Here is a 21816-nt window from a genome sequence, read left to right on the forward strand (position 1 = left end):
TAGTTATTGCCATTTTTAAATTTGTAGTTAGATTGTTTTCATCTTTCTTCTATTTACAGAAGTCCTTTTAGTATTTCTTGCAATGCTGGCTTTGTGGTAATAAATTTCTTCAGCTTATTCTTTTCTGGGAAGCTCTTTATCTCTACATCAACTTTAAATGATAGCCTTGCTGTATAAAGCAATCTAGGTTGTAGGCCTTTGTTTTCCATCACTTTAGTATATCCTGCCACTCCCTCCTGGCTTCAATGTTTCTGTAGAAAAGTCATTTGATAGTCTCATGGGAGTTCCCTTGTATGTAACCCTCTGTCTTTCTCTTGCTGCTTTTAGGATTCTCTCTTTGTCTTTAAGCTTTGCCATTTTAACTATAATGTGTCTTGGTGTGGACCTGTCTGGGTTTATCCTGGTTGGAACTCTCTGCACTTCCTGGGCTTGTATGTTGGTTTCCTTCATCAGGTTAGGGAAGTTTTCAGACATTATTACTTCAAATATGTTCTCAATCCCTCGCTTCCTCTCTTCGCCTTCTGGTAGTCCTATGACGCGCATGTTGTTGCGCTTGGTGTTATCCCAGTGATCTCTTAAACCATCTTCATTGTTTTTTATTCTTTTTTCTTTCTGTTGTTCTGTTTAGGTGATCTCTGCTAACTTGTCTTCTAAGTCGCTGATTCGATCCTCTGCTTCATCTAACCTTCTGGTAATTCCTTCAAGTGAGTTCTTAATTTTGGTAATAGTGTTCTTTAGTTCTAACTGGTTGTTCGTTATGATTTCTACATCCTTCTTTATGTCATCTCTAAGCTCCTTAAACATTCTCATCACCAGTGTTCTGAACTCTGTCTCTGATAGGTTGGTTACCTCTGCTTCATTTAGTTCCAATTGTGGAGTTTTCTTCTGTTCTTTTATTTGGGACATGTTTCTTTGTTTCCCCATTCTGACTGACTCTCTGTGTTTGCTTTGATGTATTAGGTAGATCCCCTAGAGTTCTTAGTTCTTGCTGGGTTATCTTATGTAGTATGTGTCCTTTATATTTGACTTGCACCATTCGTTCTTCTCCTCTGCATGTGCTCCAAAGGTGACTCTTTGTATTGTGTATGTTGTCCTGTTAAAGAAGATCTTTAATTGCTTTTCGCTTGTGAGTAGGTGGGGTTAACTCCTATGCTGACTAGTTATGAGACTTGGCTCTGCCCACCGCAGGGTGTTCTACTGCATGAAGGTTGACCACTTAAATGTGGTTTGGCCTCTATGGGCTCTTGTGCCTGCAGAGAATTCCCTCTGGGTGTGTGACTTGTAGGTCAAACCCGGTAGTACTCTGGTTTGGTCTGGAGTTGGCCTCTGGATATGTTGAATCTTTGCCTCTCAAGCTGGGCCCTGGTAGGGCAATTTCAGAACAAAGCAAATCACCAAGCAGAACAACAACAACAACAAAGAAAAAAATCAAATACATTCACATGTGAAAACACCTGATATCACAGGTGTACCGTCTGGGAAAGTGAGACTTAGGAGCTTTGAGAGTCCGGCTGCAGTGCTGTTTACACACATTTCTGCACCAAGGGGGACAAATCACGATTTTACAGATTAGCTTCCTGGTGATCAGGGGTTTCCAAGGTTGTTACCCACTGTAGTTAATAAACAACAAGGAGACTGGTCTCTGAGAATCTGTAGCCTGTGTTTTCAGGCACAACTTCTCCAGGATTAAAGAGAAAAGCCCTGTCCTTCTTCTATTCCCATGGGGAGCTCACTCTGGGGCATCAAGTTCCCTGGGGGTGTCTTCTTCCAGGAGAGTCCGGGGGAGACATACAGGGTGGGAGGCAGGGCGTCCATTTCAGGGAGAGGGATTCCGGGAAGAAAAGGGGAGGAAAAGGGGCTGAGCCCTGGTTCCTCAGACAGACCCTGGGTCAGGACTCAGGGTGACAGAGTGACACAGAGCGCTCCGTGCAGGAGAAGGGGTCAGGGCAGAGTCCTAGGTCCCCTGAGAGCGGAGTCTGGGGCGGGGAAGCTCAGTGTTGGGGATTACTCACCTCCCCGCGGTTTCACTTCTCCTTCTCACAACCTGTGTCGGGTCCTCCTGTCTGAAACTCAGGAAGCGGCCCCAGTTGTCACTCCCATTGCGTGTCCAGTTTCCAGAAAAGCCAATCAGTGTCACCGCCTTTCCGGTTATAAAGTCTCCCCGGACCCGCCCGCACGCAGATTGTCCCCAGACCCTGAGGATGCGCGTTATGGGCCCAGGAACACTCCTCCTGCTGCTCTTGGGGGCCCTGGGCCTGACGGGGACCCGGGCGGGTGAGTGCGGGGTCGGGAGGGAACGGCCTCCGCCGGGGGGTGGGGGGGGAAAGCGAGGGGACCGCCCGGTTGGGACGCGGGACCCGGGGAGGATGTGTCCTCACCGCCCTGCCCTGACCCCGCCCCGTGTTCCGCCCACTAGGGTCTCCCGCTCCCTCTCCCCTCCGTCCCCCCCTTTGCCGTCTCCCGGGCCCCTGCCCCTCCCGGCCCATCGCCCTCGGACCCGGGACCCGCGCCGGGAGGGGTGTCCCCTGGGTCTCAGCCCCCCCTGTCCCCAGGCTCCCACTCCCTGACGTATTTCATCACCACCTGGTCCCGGCCCGGCCGAGGGGAGCCCCGGTACATCGCCATCGGCTACGTGGACGACACCCAGTTCGTGCGGTTCGACAGCGACGCTGCGAGTCCGAGGATGGAGCCACGGGCGGCGTGGATGGAGGGGCCATGGGTGGAGCAGGTGGAGCCAGGGTACTGGGACCGGGAGACTCAGAAAGCCAAGGGACACGCACAGGCTGACTGAGTGAACTTGAACACCCTGCGCGGCTACTACAACCAGAGCGAGGCCGGTGAGCGACGCGGCCCGGGTCCCCGTCACGATCCCCACGGACGGGCCGGGGTCTCCCCGAGTCTCCGGGTCCGAGCTTCACCCCGAGGCTGCGGGACCCGCTCGGCCCCTCCACCCGGGAAGAGCCCGTGGGGCCTTTGACCGGTTTTATCTGCAGTTCAAGCTCCATCACTGCGGGTTGGGCGAGGAGGGGTTAAAGCGGACCCCACGGGGCGGGGTCCAGAGGATGTTCGGCTGCGACGTGGGGCCGGACGGCCGCCTCCTCCGCGGGTACAGGCAGGTCGCTTACGACGGCGCCGACTACCTCGCCCTGAACGAGGACCTGCGCTCCTGGACCGCGGCGGACACGGTGGCTCAGATCACCCGGCGCGAGTGGGAGGCGGCCGGTGTGGCGGAGCAATGGAGGGGCTACTTTGAGGGCACGTGCAGGGAGTGGCTCGGCAAATACCTGGAGAAGGGGAAGGAGATGCTGCTGCGCGCAGGTGAGCGGGGCGCGGGGCTCCTGCGGGGAGGGGAGGACATGGGACCCACACCCGGACCCCCTCCCCGACCCCGGGGGATGGAGTCCACCCGGGTGTTCAGATCCGGTACCAGAGAGCGACCCAGGGGGCCCTTCTCTCAGGGACACTTAGGGGTGCAGTCTCTCAGGATGGAGGGGGGACCATCTCGGAAATAATTGATCAGCGGTTCCCTGTGACCCCGGCAGCTGCCCTGGGAACCCGGGGACTTTCTCAGGGTTTGTTCGCTCCCTCACAATGTGACTGAGGTCTGACCCCAGCTTTTCTGAGTCATGTGGCCTCCACCCAGCTCAGGACCAGGAACCCCTTTTCTCTCCATCGGAGACCTGTCTCTGCCCTGGGCTGTCTCACTCTGATTCTAGAACTTTCTAAAGAATAGAGATTATCCCGGATGCCTGTGTCCAGCCTGGTGTGTGGGTTTTGTGCTCCCTTCCCCCACCCCAGGTGTCCTGACCGCTCTCAGGACGGTCACGTGACCACTGCTGGAGTGTCCCCTGAGGGGTGCAAAGGTCCTGAATATTCTGACCCTTCTCCTCAGACCCTCCAAAGACACACGTGACCCACCACCGCACCCCTGACCGTGACGTCACCCTGAGGTGCTGGGCGCTGGGCTTCTACCCTGCGGAGATCACCGTGACCTGGCAGCGCGATGGGGAGGACCTGACCCAGGACACGGAGCTCGTGGAGACCAGGCCCGCGGGGGACGGGACCTTCCAGAAGTGGGCAGCCGTGGGGGTGCCTTCTGGAGAGGAGCAGAGATACACGTGCCATGTGCAGCACGAGGGGCTGCCCGAGCTCCTGACCCTGAGATGGGGTACGGAGGGGCCGTGGGCACAGAGCCTCTTCTCAGGGAAAGCAGGGGCGTCAGGAGGACGTCAGGTCGGGGCTGAGGCCTGGGGTCAGGGCCCTCACCTGCCCTTCCCTTCCAGAGCCGCCTCCTCAGGCCGCCATCCCCCCTGGCATGGTGGTGGGCGTCATTGCTGGGCTGGTCGTCCTTGGAGCTGCGGTCACTGGAGCTGTGCTGTGGAGCAGGAAGCGCTCAGGTAGGGAAGGGGCGGGGACTGAGGTGTCTTGTCCCACTGGGGGTTTCAAGCCCCAGGTGGGCGTGTGTCCTGCCTCGTTAGTGGGAAGGACCATCCACACACGTGTGCTTTCCCTGTCTGGGGCCCTATTTGATAACACTCACTCTTTGTTAATGCCCCTGTGAAAATGAGGGATAGATTTATCACCTTGATGATTCTGGTGATGGGGACCTGATTCTCAACAGTCACAGGACAGAGCGGACGGTCCCCGCTGAGGACAGACCTCCAGGAGGGTGGTTGGTCCAGTCCCCACACATGTACTTTCCTCAGGTTTCCTGATCCTGTTGTGGGTTTGTAGTCACAGTTCTGGAAACTTCTCTGGGGTCCAGGACTAGGGGGTTTCTTTAGGATCTCATGGTCCTACCTCCTTCCTGGCTTCTCAAGTAATGTTTTCTTCCCACAGGTGGAAAAGGAGGGAGCTACGCTCGGGCTGCAGGTGCGTATGGAGGGGGGTAATCCCTGAAGCCCTCGGGACAATGCAGATGGAAGCCCTTGGGGGGAGCTCACCCACCCCCATAATTCCTCCTTTAGCCACATCTGCTGTGAGCTGTTTTGTGAGCACATCCTGTTTTGTTCTCCCCCAGGCAGTGACAGTGCCCAGGGTTCTGATGTGTCCCTCATGGCTTCTAAAGGTGAGACCTGGAGGCCTGAAGTGGGAGGGGTGGGGCAGAGGGGACAGGACTGGGTACTGGGGATTCTTTGGGACAGTTTGAGCAGCAGTGAACTGTTGAGAATGTCACCACTTACAGCCACTGACCTGAATTTGTTCATGATTATTTTCTTCTACAGCGTGAGACAGCTGCCTTGTGGGGACTGAGTGATGCGAGATTTGTTCATGCCCCCACTTTGAGACTTCAGGAACCTCTGATCTCTCTTTCTGCAAAGGGCATCTGAAGGTATCTGCATTCCTCTCGCATCATATGAGGAGCTGGGAGACTGCGCGTCCCCTGCCCTCCACACCCCCTCTCAAACTGACCATTTCCTAATGGTTCAGTCTGGGGTGTGAGAGTCAGGGACATCCAAAATCTCAGACCATACAAGTAGAAAGATGGAATTTCTGTCAGCAGAGATGGGGAAGGCTCTGGAAGGAGCATATCTGAGGGGTGGGGGGCATCACAGACATTGATTTTAAAGATGCTGGGGCTGAGATGTCTGTTAGAAATACAAGTGAGGTTATTGGACTGGCAGTGGGCAGATGAGTCTAGAGATTAGGGGAACTGTCTGGGCTGGAGAAATAGACTAGGGAGGTGAAACACATATAAATGATGTTTAAAGCCTTCAGCACAGTTGAGGTCATCAAGCAGTGATGGCTGCAGAAGAGAACGGAACAGGACTGAACCCTGGACCCCTATGCTGTGATCTGATCAGACCACACACCCAAGTAGATGGGACAGTTCTGGCCCCACGTCGATAAGCTACATAGACCAGCGAGTCCCAAACTTCCCTGGGCACAGGAGTCCCCTAGACATATTGTTAAGACTCAGAAAATCTGGAGCAGAGCAGAGATTCTGGATTTGTAAGGAGGTTGGAGCTGCTGCTGGCCTTCAGATCACACTTTAGTACCAAGACCGTCACCAGGATTCCCACAGGGCTGTGCGTCAGCCTCACCTGCAGGGCTTGTTACAGAAGCGACTCCTGGGCTTGAGTCGGGTTCCCTGAGATGGCGGGTCTGGGAGAGGCCTGAGTGTCTGTAACAAGCCCACAAGTTGTTTGGGGGCTCATCCAGCTTGGGACCCTCTGAAGTCAGTGATGGAGCTCAGGGTGGGGAATGGTCTTAAATACACTTTTAAAGGTGTTTTTCCTCAGAAAGGGGAGGACACATCGTCAATTGTGAGACATGATGTTGGGAGTTACATGTCATTCTCTCTACCAACGGGCAGAGTCAGGTGGGAGATTTAGGAGTGGGTCACAGGTTAGTATAATAAAATCTCTGAAGGTTTGCTCCTGAAACTATTCCCCAGATTGATTTCTGGGAGCAAACAATGGAATCAAGTTTTTTCTGATTTAGATGTAAAGTACTTATCTATCATCTATCCATCTATCTATTATCTATCTATGATATTGGGGTCTAGCACTATTTTGGGGAGGCCACAGAATAGCCTTGAGGCCACACACCAGGAACTGACCCACAGTCTCTCCAGGTCGGTTCCCCTTTATAAAAGAAGGAAATTAAACTAATTAGGCTTATTTGGTATGTTAATTACATGGGAAGCACTGTCAAATAAGTGATGCAAAAACTTTGATTATATTTATATAGTAGATATGATATTATTATGAATGTTCTAAAAATTATATAAAATTCTGATATGTCCTGGGAATGCTGAAAAACGTAATGTCCTTCTTTGTCTCTTAAAGCTGTAACTCTTACAGTGTCTTTGAAATGTAAACATCAAGGAGTAACTAAAATATTACCCACAGAGATTGAAGGGGATAAAAAAGTGGCCTTTTTAAAATACAGACTGCTGTATCAGTTCCCTTGCAGAATGTTGAATTATAAAGAAATTAGGATTTTTACAAAACTACTAAAAATTAATGATGGATAAAACAAATGACTGTACATGAAAATGGGATGTATGTTTTCAGCAGAAGAAGGTATGAAGTACGAAGATGCATTTTTGTTGAGGGAAAGGAAAATAGAATGTGTTTTTCGGATATGGTAGCCTATAAAGGATATGCGGTTGTTTTTTATTTTTGGGTTCTTTTCTTTTTGTAAATAAGCAAAGAATAAAGTAATTTTGTCCTAAACTAGAATAATTGTTTCAAAATTAGAAAGGAAAAAATAAGACAAAAATGGAAAGGTACAGGTAAGTTGCAGTTTTGTGATTGCTGCAGAAGTCTGAGGAGGAAAAAAGAATTTCCATATGGTCCAGCTAACTAAGATTGGAATGGGAAACTGAGTCAACTACATTATGTGTATATGGATGTATATAAACTCTCACCAGAACTTTAACCATGGCCATTTTTAAGCCTTTTGTAATTTACAGACAGTTACGGTTTTACTCTGATACTTTGGCAAAATATATTCCCACAAATGTTTTCCATCTTCAAATATTCATTAAAAACACTTTATAAGTACTCTAAAATACAGGTTTCTGGTAACTTTAAAAACATAACACTGAACTAGGTAAAGATTTATATAACTCTAAGGAAAAATTGGATTTATGAAACTACTAACAAGAAGTTAAAGATCAGCAAGAATTAGTAACATGGGTAAGAGTGATTATAGTTTTTGTAACTTTCATGTAAAATATTACTGGTCAGACAGGTTAGTTAGCATGTTGTTAGGCAAACAGGAAGATCCCTGGTGGAATAAACAAAAGGCAGCCATTTCCTAAAACTCCAGATTCTGAATTCTGAAGTAACTCGTTCACTCCAGGACAAATGGAGCAGATTTAATAGATAGGAATGAGTTATTTTGCTAATGCTTCAGGATAGGCAATCAGAGCAAAAAAAAACCTGGTACACAAATTCCATTAGAAGGTGTCAGTTCCTTTCTTCAAACAGGGAATAGAAGATATAAGAGTAAGAGCCTTTGCCCCACATGGTCACCCCATTCAGGAGCCCCTCCCGCTCAGGAGTTCTGACCCTTTGCTTTTTAATAAACTATTCTCTTTTACATTCCTTGCTTTTCCTTGGTCCGTGCTTCCATTCTTCGGTTTCATGAGACACGATCCCGCACTCACTCAAAAATTTTCTTACATCACTGGTTTTTACTGTTTTCCACGTAAAAGAAAATTTTTTCCTAAGCTACCTATGACCTATAGCTATTTGGTAAATTATACCTTTGTAAACAAAATTAAAGCATTTATCTTTTTTTCCTACCTTTTCATAGAAGCTGCTGGCAAGAGTGTGCCGTGCCCTCTACTGGTGGAGGGAAGAAACCTCATCATTACAGGCCTGGGTTCTTAGCATCCGTGAAATTAGATGTTATCAGAGCTTCACTGAATTTCTGATTCACAAACTTCCCTTCCAGCATCTGGTGCGAGAAATTGCTCAGGACTTCACAACAGATCTTTGCTTGCAGAGTGCAGCTACTGGTGCTTTGCAGGAGGCAAGTGAGGCCTATCTGATTGGCCTTTTTGAAGACACCAACCTGTGTGCTCTCCATGCCAAACGTGTTACAATTACGCCAAAGGACATCCAGCTAGCACGCTGCATACATGGAGAACGCGCTTCAGAATCCACTATGATGGGGAAAACCATTCTTAAAAAGAAAAAAGTAATCTTTTCTTTCTGTCATTGGTAGTTCTGAACTTAAGATATTTTTTCTCCATGCGGTTAAAAGGTACTAATTATATGATTAAATATAAGTGGAAAAACGGGGGCAGAAATCAGGTATTGGCAGTTTTTCTGTTTTTATCTGTTGTGAATTTTAAATATAAATTCAGGGACATAAAGCATTAATGCAAGTCAAAATGTTCAGTGAACAAGTTTCAGCAGTTCAATGTTATAACAATTATAAATAAACCTGTTAATTTTTTCTGGACAATGCCAGGATTTGGATTTCTTTTAAAACAAGTAAATTTCTTATTGATGGCAACTAAATGGTGTTTGTAGCATTTTTATCATACAGTAGATTCCATCCATTGCTACACTTTTCTCAGTTGTCCTACATGCAAGTACAGGTTTTTAGTGTTGTCGGTTTATGTGCTGTTCCTGTAAGTTTGCTATGAAAATACATTAAACTATTTTTTAAAAAAAAGAAGAAAGAGGTACCTGAGAGCTCTTTCTCTTTCCACCTATGCACAGAAGAAAGGCCATGTGAGGACATAGAGAGAAGGTGGCCATCTGTAAGCTGAAAAGAAAGCTCTCACCAGAAACTGAATTTTCTGGACCTTAATCCTGAATTTCTAGCCTTCAGAACTGTGAGGAAATAAATGTCTGCTATTTAAACCACCCAGTCTGTCTGTTTTGTTATAGTAGCTTGAGCAGACTAAAACATGTGGTGAAACGATTTTCAACAAGGGTGACAAGACCATTCAATGGGGGAGAGGACAGACAGTCTTTTCCAAAAATGGCGCTGGGATAACTGGTTATCCACATGCAAAAGAATGAAGTTTGAGCCTTACTTTACACCATAAAAAATTAACTCAAAGTGTGTCAAAGACCTAAAGTAAGAGTTAAAACCATAAAACCTTAGAAGAAATCATAGAAGAAAACATTCATGACACTGGATTTGGCAATGGTATTCTTGTATATAATATCAAAAGCACAGGCAACAACAACAATAAAAAGAAAAATATGTAAATTGGAGCACATCAAAATAAAAAACTGCATCAAAGGACACAATCAATAGAGTGAAAAGACAACCCATAGAACAAGAGAAAAAGCTTGCAAACCAAGTATATGATAAGTTTTAGTGTTCAGAATATATAAAACACTTCTACAACTGAACCAAAACAACCTGATTTATAAATAAGCAAAGGACTCGAATAGACATCTCTCCAAAGAAGATATACAAATGACCAATGAGCACATGAAAAAATGCTCCACATCACTAAGCATTAGTGAAATGAAAATAGAAAACACAATAGAAAATAGAAAACACAGTCATTAGGAAGTTTGCTATCAAAAAAAGAAAATAAATCTGCGGAGGATATGGAGAAATTGGAACATCTAGGGATGTAAAATAGTACTGCTGTGGTGAAAAACAGTATGGCAGTTCCTCAAAAACTTAAATTAAAAAAACAACTTAGAATTAAAATAGAATTATCATATGATCCAGCAACTCCACTTCTGGGTCTAAACCTAAAAGAATTGAAAGCAGGGTGTCCAAGAAATATTTGTACAACAACGTTCATAGCCAAAATGTGGAAGGAACCCAAGTGTTCATCAACAGATGAATGGATAAAATGTGGTATATACATCTCACAGCAATATTACACAGCCTTAAAAAGGAAGTAAATTTTCAAGCATTCTACAATATGGTGAACCTTGACAACATTACGCTAAGGGAGAGAAACCAGTCAAAAAAGACAAATGCTGTTTGGTTCCACTTCTATGAGGTACTAGAGCAGTCAATTCAGAGATAAAAAGTAGAATGATGGTTGCCAGGGGCTGGGGAGAGAAGAAGATGGGGAGCTGATGTTTAATGGGTATAGAGTTTCAGTTTCAGTTTTGCCAGATGAAAAGAGTTCTGGAGAGCTGTTGCATAGCAACGTGAATGTATATAAGACACTACTGAACTCTGCACTTAAAAGTGGTTACTATGGTAAATTTTGTTATGTATATTTACCACAATTAAAAAATTAAAAATATTCCAATTTTAAAAAAGGAAGTGAGGATTACCAGGGAAGGATGGATCTAGGATGGTTGAGTAGATAAATGCTCTATCTGCTTCCTCCCGCGGACATGTTAAAATTACAACTAAATTATAGAACAATCAACCTGGAGAACTATCTGAAGACTGCCTGAATAGAAGTTTTATAACAGGATATAAAGAAGCCATGTCAAGACTGGTAAGAGGGATGGATACATGAAATGAGCTGGCCCCACACCTGCATGTGGCGGCTGAGAACCAGGAGTGATATCTCAGCCACAGAGGTACCCCCAGGAGGAGTGAGGGACCCAGCCCCACAGCGGACTCTCCAGCCTGGGTTCCTGGTGCCTGGAAGAAGAGCCCCCAAAACATCTGGCTGTGAAAACAGTGGGGATTCTGACCGTCCGGGTGGGACTGAGGGATGCGGGAAACCCAGAGGTGCTCTTACAGGGCCTGTGCACAGATACATCGCTTGTAGGCACTCACCCTGGACTCCAGTGGAGGGACAGTGACTGGAGAGCGTTAGAGACATACGGGGAAAGACTAACTTGTGTGGCTGTGGGGCGAGGACTGGAGGGACAGTGGCCATTTTCCCTGTGTGGAGTCCTCCTCCCTTGGAGCTGACAGGCACGTAACATCTTTCCTGTGTTGAGCACTCCCCCAACACCCATGGCCAAGTCTGACTCTGAATTGGTTTGGTAAGCAATGCTCGCTTCACCCTAGTGATTTCCTGAGACCCCCAGCTGACCCAACTCATGGATCGCACGAGGCTCTATCAGTGCCTGAATTTTATAGGAACAGGTAGGTGGCAGCAGGCCCCAAGGTGTCCTGGATTTTTGCGGAACTACCCCAGGGCCAGTACTGATAGCAGCCATCCTCGGTCTCAGCATGGGCTCCCCATGTACCTTCAGGTACAGCACAGGCAGCGACCAACTGTGGATCATGCTGTAGCTCCTATTAGGTAGTCCTCGGCCAGTCACAGGCAGTGGCTGACCTGGGCTGCACCAGAGCCCTTTGCAAGAGGCCAGGAACGAACATACTGTAGGCTGGCTTTAGACCACAGCACAGTACCACCTAATTAGCCCCACAATTGGCACACCCAAAGGGTGGTCTCAGCAGGAACCAGAGCACAGTGGGGCAAACCCCACTCTGTGACAATTCCCACACACAGCAGCCCATAAACTGTATGTGGCCAAACCCCAAAACTAGTCAGCCTTAGGGTCAATCCCACTCACTGTCATGCCAATAGCAACCAAGGCTCAAGTATAACAGGAGGGCACACACAACCCACATAGAGGACACTCCTGGAGCACCCAGTGCCGTTGGCCAGGGAGACTGTGCAAATGGGCCCTACTGGACACCTACTACATAAGGCCACCTGGTCAAGACTGGGAGACATAGCAGCCCTACCTCATACATAGAAACAAACACAGAGAGGCCACCAATATAAGGATACAAAGAAATACATCCCTGTCATGCGGGGTCTCCTGCGGGGTCTCTGCTCCCGCTCCCCACATAAGAACGCAGGACATGGTGAGGCCAAAAAGGAACACCCATGGAGCCATAGATAGGGGAGTCACTATATTCTCGCTGGCAGCTGGGTTGGAGACACAGGAAGCAGGAGCCACATGATCCGCAATCTGCCGTCTGCTTCTCTGCTAACCAACCCCACTTGCTAGCTGCAATCTGCACTTCCTAGCTTAGCACGGCAGTTATATCAGTGGCTAATGGCTAACTGGTAACAGCTGATGGCCATCTACTATTTGAGCCAGCATCTTTCCATGTGAGGCCAAGAGCCTGGAAAATGCTCTCTGGGGCTCTGTCCCCATAACGTGGAAATCCATTGCCATAGTTTATTTTATTAATAGTATTTTCTTGCTAGAAGAGATTCCATGATCAAAATCTGAGTTCAATAAAGTTAAACAGGTGTTTGATGTTGTCGTGCGGGGTCTCCTGTGGGGTCTCTGCTCCCGCTCCTCACATAAGAACGCAGGATATGGCTAGGCCAAAAAGGAACACCCAGGGAGACATAGGTAGGGAAGTCATACCACTATGGTCTCACTGGAGGCTGGGTTTACACGACGTGCGACCTGCTGTCCGCCTTGCTGCCAACCGACCGACTCTCCTCGACTCTCCTTCAATCTCCTCCACTTTCCTCAATGCTCCTTCACTCTCCTCTATTCTCCTCCACTCTCCTCCACTCTCCTCTACTCTCCTCCACTCTCCTTCACTCTCCTCTGCTTCCCTCTGTAGCTGTGGCAGTTCTATCAGCGGCCAATGGCTCAACGGTTACAGCTGATGGCCAACCAGCCACAGCTGACGGCCATCTACTACCCAAGCCAGCACCTCTCCACATGAGGCTGAGAGCCTGGAAACTGCTGTCTGGGGCTCTGTCCCCACAATCCCCAATGAAAGAACAGGAGAAAATTCCATAAAAGGAACTAAACAAAATGGAGGCAAACAACCTACCAGAGACAGAGTTCAAAACAGTGGTTATAAGGATGCTCAAGGATCTTATTGAGAACTTCAACAGATAGCAAACATAAAAAAGGACATAAAAAACATAAAAAAGAACCAGTCAGAAGTGAAGAATACAATAACTGAAATGAAGACTGCACTAGAAGGAATCATCAGCTGACTAGATGAAGCAGAGGATCGAATTAGTGATTTGGCAGCAAAGTAGCAAAATCACCCAATTGGAACAGCAAAAAGAAAGAAGAATGTTAAAAAATGAGGATAATTTAAGAGAACTTTGGGACAACATCAAGTGTAACAACATTTGCATCATGGGGGTTCCAGAAGGAGAAGAAAGAAAGCAAGGGACTGGGAGCCTATCTGAAGAAATACTGACTGAAACTTTCCTAACCTGGTGAAGGAAATAGACATAAAAGCCCAAGAAGTGCAGAGAGTCCCTAACAAGATGAACTCAAACAGGCCCACTCTAAGACACATTATAATTAAAATGAGAGAATCCTGAAAGCAGCAAGAGAAAGGCAACTAGTTACTTATAAAGGAGCTTCCATAAGATTGTCAGCTTATTTCTGAACAGAAATTTTGCAGGCCAGAAGGGATTGGTACGAAATATTCAAAGTGACAAATAGTAAGGTTTTGAAGTACCAAGAGCACTCCACCCAGCAAGGCTATATTTGAAATAGGGCAAAGAAGGACAAAGAGCTTCCCAGATAAGAAAAAGCTAAAGGAGTTCATCAACACCAAACCAGTATTACAAAGAATGTTAGAGAGACTACTTTAAGACTATATATATATCACCATATATATGAATAATAAAATGGCAATAACTACATATCCATCAACAATTGCTTTCAATGTAAATGGATTAAATGCTCCACTCAAAAGACATAGGAGTGTTGAATGGATAAGAAAACAAAACCCTTACATATGCTGCCTCCAAGAGACTCACTTCAGATCAAAGGACACACACAGACTGAAAGTAAAGGGATGAAAATAATATATTTCATGAAAATAGAAACAAACAAATGATATAAGCTGAAGTAGCAATACTTATACCAGACAAAATAGACTTTAAAACAAAGAATATAACAAGAGACAAAGAAGGACCCAGTAATCCCACTTTTGGGTATTTATCTAAAGAAACCTAAAATGCTACTTTAAGGGGACATGTGCACCCTATGTTCATTGCAGCATTGTTTACAATGGCCAAGATGTAGAGGCACCCTGGCTGTCTGTCGATGGATGAATGGATATAGAGGAGGTGGTACATATATACAAAGGAATATTGCTCAACCTTGCAAGGGAACGGGTTCTTTCTATCTGTGGCAGCATAGATGGACCTGGAAGGTATGCTGATTGGAGTATGTCAGAGAAAGACAAATGAAATATGATTTCACTTATATGTGGAATCTAAAGAACAAAATAAACAAACAAACAAAACAAAAACTCATAGATATAGAGGACATTTTGATGGTTGCCAGATGAGAAGTGGGTTGAAGGGGTGGGTGAAAAAGGGGAAGAGATTTAAGAAGTACAAATTGGTTGTTATAAAGTAGTCATGGGGATATAGGGTATAGCATAAGGAATATAGTCAATAATACTGTAATAACTACCTATGTGTCAGATACACTCTAGATTTATTGGGGTGATAGATGGGAGGGATATTGGGGAGTAGGGTGAAAAGGTTAAGGGATTAAGAAGTACAAACTGGTAGTTACAAAACAATCATGAAGATTAAAGTAAAGCATAAGGAATATAGTCAATAATATGGTAATAACTATGTGTAGTGCCAGTTGGGTACTTGACCAGTCAGGGGGATCACTTTTTTAAAAAACTTTTTTTATTGGGGAATATTGGGGTACAGTGTGTTTCTCCAGGGCACCAAGTAGTTGTCCTTCAATCTAGTTGTGGAGGGTGCAGCTTACTGGCCCATGTGGGAATCAAACCAGCAGTCTTTGGCGCTAGAAGCATGGAGCTCCAACTGCCTGAGCCACCGGGCTGGCCCCAAAGTGAACTTTCTTGATCTGTGATAATGTGTAATCTTGTACTGTCTCATATGGTTGGCTAAGTGATTCATAAGTGCAAAATCCTCAAGGTCAGGCCTCAAATCTTACACTTTTCTTGCATCCTCTTCCAGTGTCCATACACAGTGCCAGACACAGAAAAGTTTAACAGTCCCTTTTGATGAACCAAGTAAGTGTCTTTTGCACTATTTCACAAATTTCGAAAGGGGGTATTCAAAACAGAAAAGGAAGAATGATTTTTCTCCATTTTTATTCTTTTTGTGTATCTGGAATATAGCATACTGGACATGGGGAGAAAAACTACAGCACAAAGTCACTGACAGTATCCTTTATGCAATCTGAGGTACACATACAGATTCGCCTGTCCCAGGGTTACATTAGAGAGCGCTGGGTTGAAGGCTGATGAAGACATACCAAGGTGAAAGGATTGCCTGACTGCAATTCAGCTTCATTTCACTCCCTTACCCTCTTTATTTTGATCAGGAAGATGGTACTGACCAGCAAAGGAAGGAGAACTCCAGGAGTGCTTGATAAATAACAATGCCCTTTAAGAAACTATCCTCAGTGAGCAGGATTTCTCTCCGCATAAGCTGAAAGGGTGGCAGTAGGTTCTCTACTTGAACAGATCAGCAAAAGTGAAAGAGATGGAAACAGAACTACCATGAGACCCTGGGAGATCTACTGCTCACGGGAGAGAAAAGGGCCCACATCATTCATTATAGTGGCGGGTAAAGTTGATTATCTTTGATTTCCGCCGTGGGAACTCTTTAGTGCCTGCAGAAATACGTCTGTTGTAGAAAATTATATTGCCCTGGGCTTTACTTTTGTAGATTATGTGGGCATAAGTGGTGACAAAGAACATCCAGAAACAGTGCATGAATATACGGGACACCAAACCAAACCAGCGCATGACTCTGACCTCTCCAATGCTGGTGTCATTGTTGGTAAGGATTTGTAGTACAGTGTTTACAGTTTCATAGAAGAAAATCCAGATGATGTAGATTACCAGGCCCCTGCACATCTGGGCATATACTGAGTATATGAGCAAGCAGCTGATGATGATGGTGATGCAAGATAGGAAGAGGGCGATATTCAAACTCCAACAGATGATGAACTGACGTAGCAGGAGAATTACACTCTCGTTCCATTGGTTAACCTCAGTGCAATTGCTGCTCCTTAGTGGCTTCTGTTCGAAGATGAGGTACATGTCAGTGGCTACGATGGTAAAAACCCCTGCTAACACGGTGCCTGTTTTAACCGTCATCCCACACCAGTGTTTCTGTCTCATGCTGAGAATTCCTGTGGAGACAAACAATATAAGGGGGAATTCTGGTTCCTATCCATGTGGCAAATTAAATCACCAGGGTGTCTGCCTTCAGTCCTAAAGGAGAAAGGACAGAGAGAAATATGAAACCAGGAAATAACTGTAGGAAGACAAAAGACTGTTTACAATTGATTGGGAGTGCGAGTGGGGAGGAGGGAGGATGCAGTCTGGTGGCAGCGAGCAGATCAATTACAGCAGTGGTTCTCAACCTGTCTTCACATTAAAATCACTGAAAGTACGAGGCCCAGTCCCTAGCTCAGACCAACTAGAACATTTTCTAGGTGGGTCCCAAATATCAGAATTTTTCAAAACTTCCTAGTGATTTTCACGTGTAGCCAGGATTGGAGAACACTGAGCAGAAAAAGGTAGTTTAAATGATCTTTCCTAGCTTTGCCTTGGGCAACCATTGCTGCCCCCTCATGGGGAAAATTGGCAGCGCTTGTCCAACCTTGAGTGCAGGTGTCCTTAGGAGAAAAATCTGGGCAGTACAATAGCCCTGCTTGGGTGAGAATTGATCAAAAAAGGCGGTTTTGAGTAATCACTCCTCCATTACAAATCAAAACTTAAGGAATACAACGAAAGGTGTACTTTAAGGAAAACTGAGAACCTTAGGATAGAATAGCCTTGTAAAAGAAAAGAAAAAGCAATAATGAGTTCAGCTCAAGAAGTTAGGGAAAAACAACAACAATAAGAACAACAAAAAATAGAAGGAAGAAAATAAATAGAATAAAAAGCAATGATAAGGAAACTTTTAAAAAGCAGGGGTATTTCTGAATGGTTAGGTTTTTGGAGCCAACTAGCTGCTAAAAACAACTGAATAAAATTGTTTTAAAATATTCTTGAGAGCACAGAATTCCTGACAAGGCAGGAGGTAAGCGGTAGAAAGCCAAAGTCTATAGAGATTTAAGAACTGGGATAGCTAAGCAAGCATGGAAATCAATTTTGCTCTGAGGATATTTGCCAATCTGACCAAACTTGAATTTCATTTATGAGAGAGCTCTGCAGAGTAAGAACAAATGAAATCAAAGCTTAGGGTCTGCCAAGATGGGGAATTTGTTTGAAGGCCTTCCCTATATTAGTCATGGACCCCCCAAAGAGATATGATTAAAGGTGAATCAGAAGTAAGTCTGCACCCACAGCTTTCTTCCAAAGAGATTCCAAGGAAAGTTAACTTAGTAGTACACTGAATTTATGGGGGGAGGGGAAACTCTCCTTGAGACATTATAATCATAGCTAGCCTTTTTGTGGATTTGTAGCCTAATTTACATGAATCATTCAAAAAAAACTTTTAAGTCATCAATCTACTTGAAAGTAGTCCTAAACTGGAAGTGTCCCTAAGTGACGGCAAAAGCAAACTCACATCCTCTCTGGAAGAATGCATCTTTGTCTTGGTCCTCAAAGAATCTCCAGGAGTAATTTTTCAGAGACAGTGACTAGTGCACAGTAACAAATAACAAAGCAAACAAGGAACAAGGCACTGTGAGTGAGAACCAACAGAAATAACAGACAATAGAAACAGAACTGCAAAGAATACCAGATTATGAAACAATTATGATTGCTACTTTTTTGCATTACTTTTTAATTTTATTTTTAACTGTGGTAAAATACACATAGCATAAAATTTACCATTTTAATCATTTTTAAGTGTACAGTTCAATAGTGTTAATTATATTCACATTGTTGTGCAGCCAATCTCCAGAACTTTTCTTCTTGCAAAACTGAAATTCTATACCTATTACACAACAATTCCCTATTTCCCCTTCCCTCCAGCTTCTGGCAACCACCATTCTAGTTTCTGATTCTATGAATTTTACTACTCTGGATATGATATATGGTAGATATCAGTATGATATATTCAGAGTAGTAAAGAGGAATAATACAATCTTTGTCTTTTTGAGACAGATTTATTTCACCTAGTATAACATCCTCAGATTCATCTACATTGTAGCATGTGTCATAATTTCCTTTGATTAGTACATTTAAACAAATATAAAAGATAATATTGAAAACTATGTAGGAACAGGAAACCATAGAAAATAACCTAGTATGTTTCAAAGAGAACCAAATAGAATTTCTGGAAATAGAAAACTCAGTATCTGAAATTAAAAATACAGTAGACATTTGGTAAAAGATTGGACACAGATGAAGTGATAATCACTTAACTGGAGGATAAATCAAAAGAAAATATCCAGAATGTAGCACAGAGAAACAAAAAGATTAAAAATATGGATGAGAAATTAAGAGACATAAATGATATAATAAGATGTTCTGATTCAGAGAGAGTGAGAGAGAAGGAAGGAGGGAGGAAAAAGAATTGGGTAGCATATTTGAAGAGATAATAGCTAAGGATTTGCACAACTGAAGAGAAATGTCTACACAGATTCAAGAATCTTAATTGATTGCTAGTAGGATGAATAAGAGGAAATCTACACCTAGACATATGGTACTCATTCTGTTAAACATCAAATACTAAAACAGATTTTCAAAATGCAGCTGAGGGTCTTTTTATTCATAAGAGCAACAGTTAGGCTTCTAAGGAAACCCAAATGCAGTGGAATTATAAACATGCTAAAAGAAAATAACTGCGAACCTAGGACTCACTCTACACCCAGCTAAATTATTTCTCAAAATTGAAAGCATGTTGTATATTAACATTTTTGTAAAATTCCAGACAACTAAAATTTAATATATTGTTTGGCCTACATGTATATGTGGATTAAATTTTATTTAAAAAGTAAGGAAATAATAAACATAAAATGGGATAGTGGTTACCTTTGAAGTGCAGGGTTTGGGATAGGGAAGGGGCATATAGATAAATGTGAATTATAGTTTATCTTCTGTTCCTTGGGCTGAATGAGGGCAGCTAGAGTGCTCAGTATAGTGTAAAAAACAAACAAACAAATTGGTAAATAAATTGGTAAATAAAAGTGGGCCATGGAAATCCCACGTTCATAGATTGGAAGAATTAATATTGTTAAAATGTTAATACTACAAAAGCCATCTATTGACCTGGTTTAACTACTTGGCATGTTACAAATTGGATAACTAGTATTAAATATATTTGCCATTATGCAATCCTTATCAATATTCCAATGGAATTTTTCATAGTAGTAGAAAAAACACCCCTAAAATTTATATAGAAACCAAAAAAAACAACCCAAATAGCCAAAGATACCCTGAAAAAGAAGAACAAATTGGAGGCATTACACATTCTGATTTCAGACTATATTATAAAGCTTATATTTATCAAAACAATACTAACATATAACCAGGCAAATAGACCGATGAAAAAGAATCAAGAACCCAGAAATAAACCCAACATATATGGTCAACTAATATTTGACAAGGGAACCAAGAATAGAAAAGACAGTCACTTCAATAAATGGTGTTGGATAATTGGATATTCAAATGCAAAAGAATAAAAATGAACCTCTCACACCACTCACAAAGATCAACTCAAAATGGATTAAAGACTTCAATGTAAGACCTCAACTCATGAAACTAAAAAAACAACAACATAGGAATAAAGCTCCTTGACATAGGTGTTGGTAATGATTTTTTGGATATGACACCTAAAGCACAAGCAACAAAATAAAAAATAAACAAGTGAGACTACATCAAACTAAAAAGCTTCTGCACAGCAAAAGAAACCATTAACAAAGTGAAAAGACAAGCTATGGAACGGAAATACATATTCACAAAACATAAATCTGATCAGGAGTTAATGTTTAAAATATATTAAAAACATCATACAACTCAATAGCGAAAAAACAAATAACCAATTTAAAAAATGGGCAAAGGACTTGAATAGACATTTCTCCAAAGAAGACATACCAACAGGCGTTATAACTTCGAAGGCATTATGCTAAGTGAAATACGTCAGATAGACAAAGAAAAATACTATGTGATCTCATTTCTATGTGGAATCTGAAAAAAAGAAAAGATGAAAGAAAGAAAAGAAAAACCAAGCAAACTCATAGAAAAAGAGATCAGACTTGTGGTTACCAGACGTGAAGGGTGAGGGGAGAGGGAATTGGAGGCAGGTGGTCAAAAGGTACAAACTTCCAGTTATGAAATAAATAAGTACAAGAGATATAATGTACAACATAATGACTATAGCTAACAGTGCTGTATGATATATAGGAAAGTTGTTAAGAGAGGAAATCCTAAGAGTTCTCATTACAAGGAGAAACATTTTTTGCCTCATTTTTATTTTATTTTATTTTTATTGTATCTATATATCGTGTTTCCCTGAAAATAAGAGCGGGTCTTATATTAACTTTTGCTCCAAAAGACGCATTAGGTCTTATGTTCAGGGGATGTCATCCTGAAAAATCATTCTATGGCTTATTTTCCGGTTAGGTCTTATTTTCGGGGAAAGATGGTAAGAAGATGGATGTTAGCTGAAATTATTGTAGTAATCGTTTCACAATATATGTGAATCAAACCATCATGCTGTACACCTTAAACTTATACAGTGATCTATGTCAATTATTTCTCAATAAAACTGGAAAAAAACGCTGTGGAGAATGAAATCTAAGTTAATAAGCCTGAATAATTAGAATTTACCACCGAAACTAAGGTAATAAGGCTGAAAGATTTAGTAATAAGGATGAAATATAAATGATAAATAGATTGTCTTATAGTCAGAAAGCAAAGTTTCATGGAAACTTTGGTGGTCGTGTGAATATCACCCCAAAAATGAGAACTGAAACACTCTGGAGTGAAGGTACAGCAAGAAGGCTGGCTGCCATGCCAGTATCTGCTATATGTCTGAATAGATTATCTGTTTAAATACAAAGGGTGCCATTGCCCTGGTTTACCTATGTGGCATGCTACAAATTGGATAACTACTACTAAATATATTTTCCATTATGTAAATAGATTTTCTTGCTCATCATTTAATCTCTAGTGATTATTTTTTTAAAAATCACTATTCATTTTGGTTTGCTTTCTTGCAGCGTTTTTGCTACATAAAAAAATCCATTTAGCACTCTTTCATGCATTTATTCACAGATATGGGGTGCGTGATGTTCATTAATGTTGGCTTTAATAAAAAAATAATTAAACCAACAAACAAATTAGTTAGTAAAAGTGGGCCATGAATTATATTCTGATGCATGTCTGTTTTTTATGACATGGGATTATGAGTAATCCAATTTGGGATACGTGAGTTCCCTAAGGAGAAACAAGGATGGAAAAAGACAAACCAAACTTTCAGTTATAAGTTAAATAAATACTTGTCTCACAACAAATGTCCTCGTGATGTAATTGACCCTGCTGTGTTTACTGACTCTCAGC

At 43.2% G+C, this 21816-nt stretch overlaps 2 protein-coding genes across 2 annotated transcripts; one reads left to right on the forward strand and one right to left on the reverse strand.

Moving 5' to 3' along the window:
* Positions 1–2201: 2201 nt before the first annotated feature.
* On the forward strand, positions 2202–4892 carry LOC308495777 (class I histocompatibility antigen, Gogo-B*0101 alpha chain-like; the record flags this gene model as incomplete). Its single annotated transcript, XM_081044164.1, has 6 exons — positions 2202–2274; positions 2553–2782; positions 2994–3318; positions 3893–4168; positions 4284–4397; positions 4840–4892. 6 exons carry the CDS (start codon positions 2202–2204, stop codon positions 4890–4892), a joined length of 1071 nt encoding a protein of 356 aa, XP_080900290.1.
* An 11008-nt stretch (positions 4893–15900) lies between these two features.
* LOC308495784 (transmembrane protein 217-like) lies at positions 15901–16479 on the reverse strand (the record flags this gene model as incomplete). The annotated part of the gene is made up of 1 exon (XM_081044171.1): positions 15901–16479. The coding sequence occupies one exon, from the start codon at positions 16477–16479 to the stop codon at positions 15901–15903; it is 579 nt and encodes a 192-aa protein (XP_080900297.1).
* Between the last annotated feature and the right edge of the window lie 5337 nt (positions 16480–21816).

The sequence above is a fragment of the Rhinolophus hipposideros genome (assembly GCF_964194185.1).
Source record: "Rhinolophus hipposideros genome assembly, chromosome: 3".
In the NCBI taxonomy this organism is placed as follows: domain Eukaryota; kingdom Metazoa; phylum Chordata; class Mammalia; order Chiroptera; family Rhinolophidae; genus Rhinolophus; species Rhinolophus hipposideros.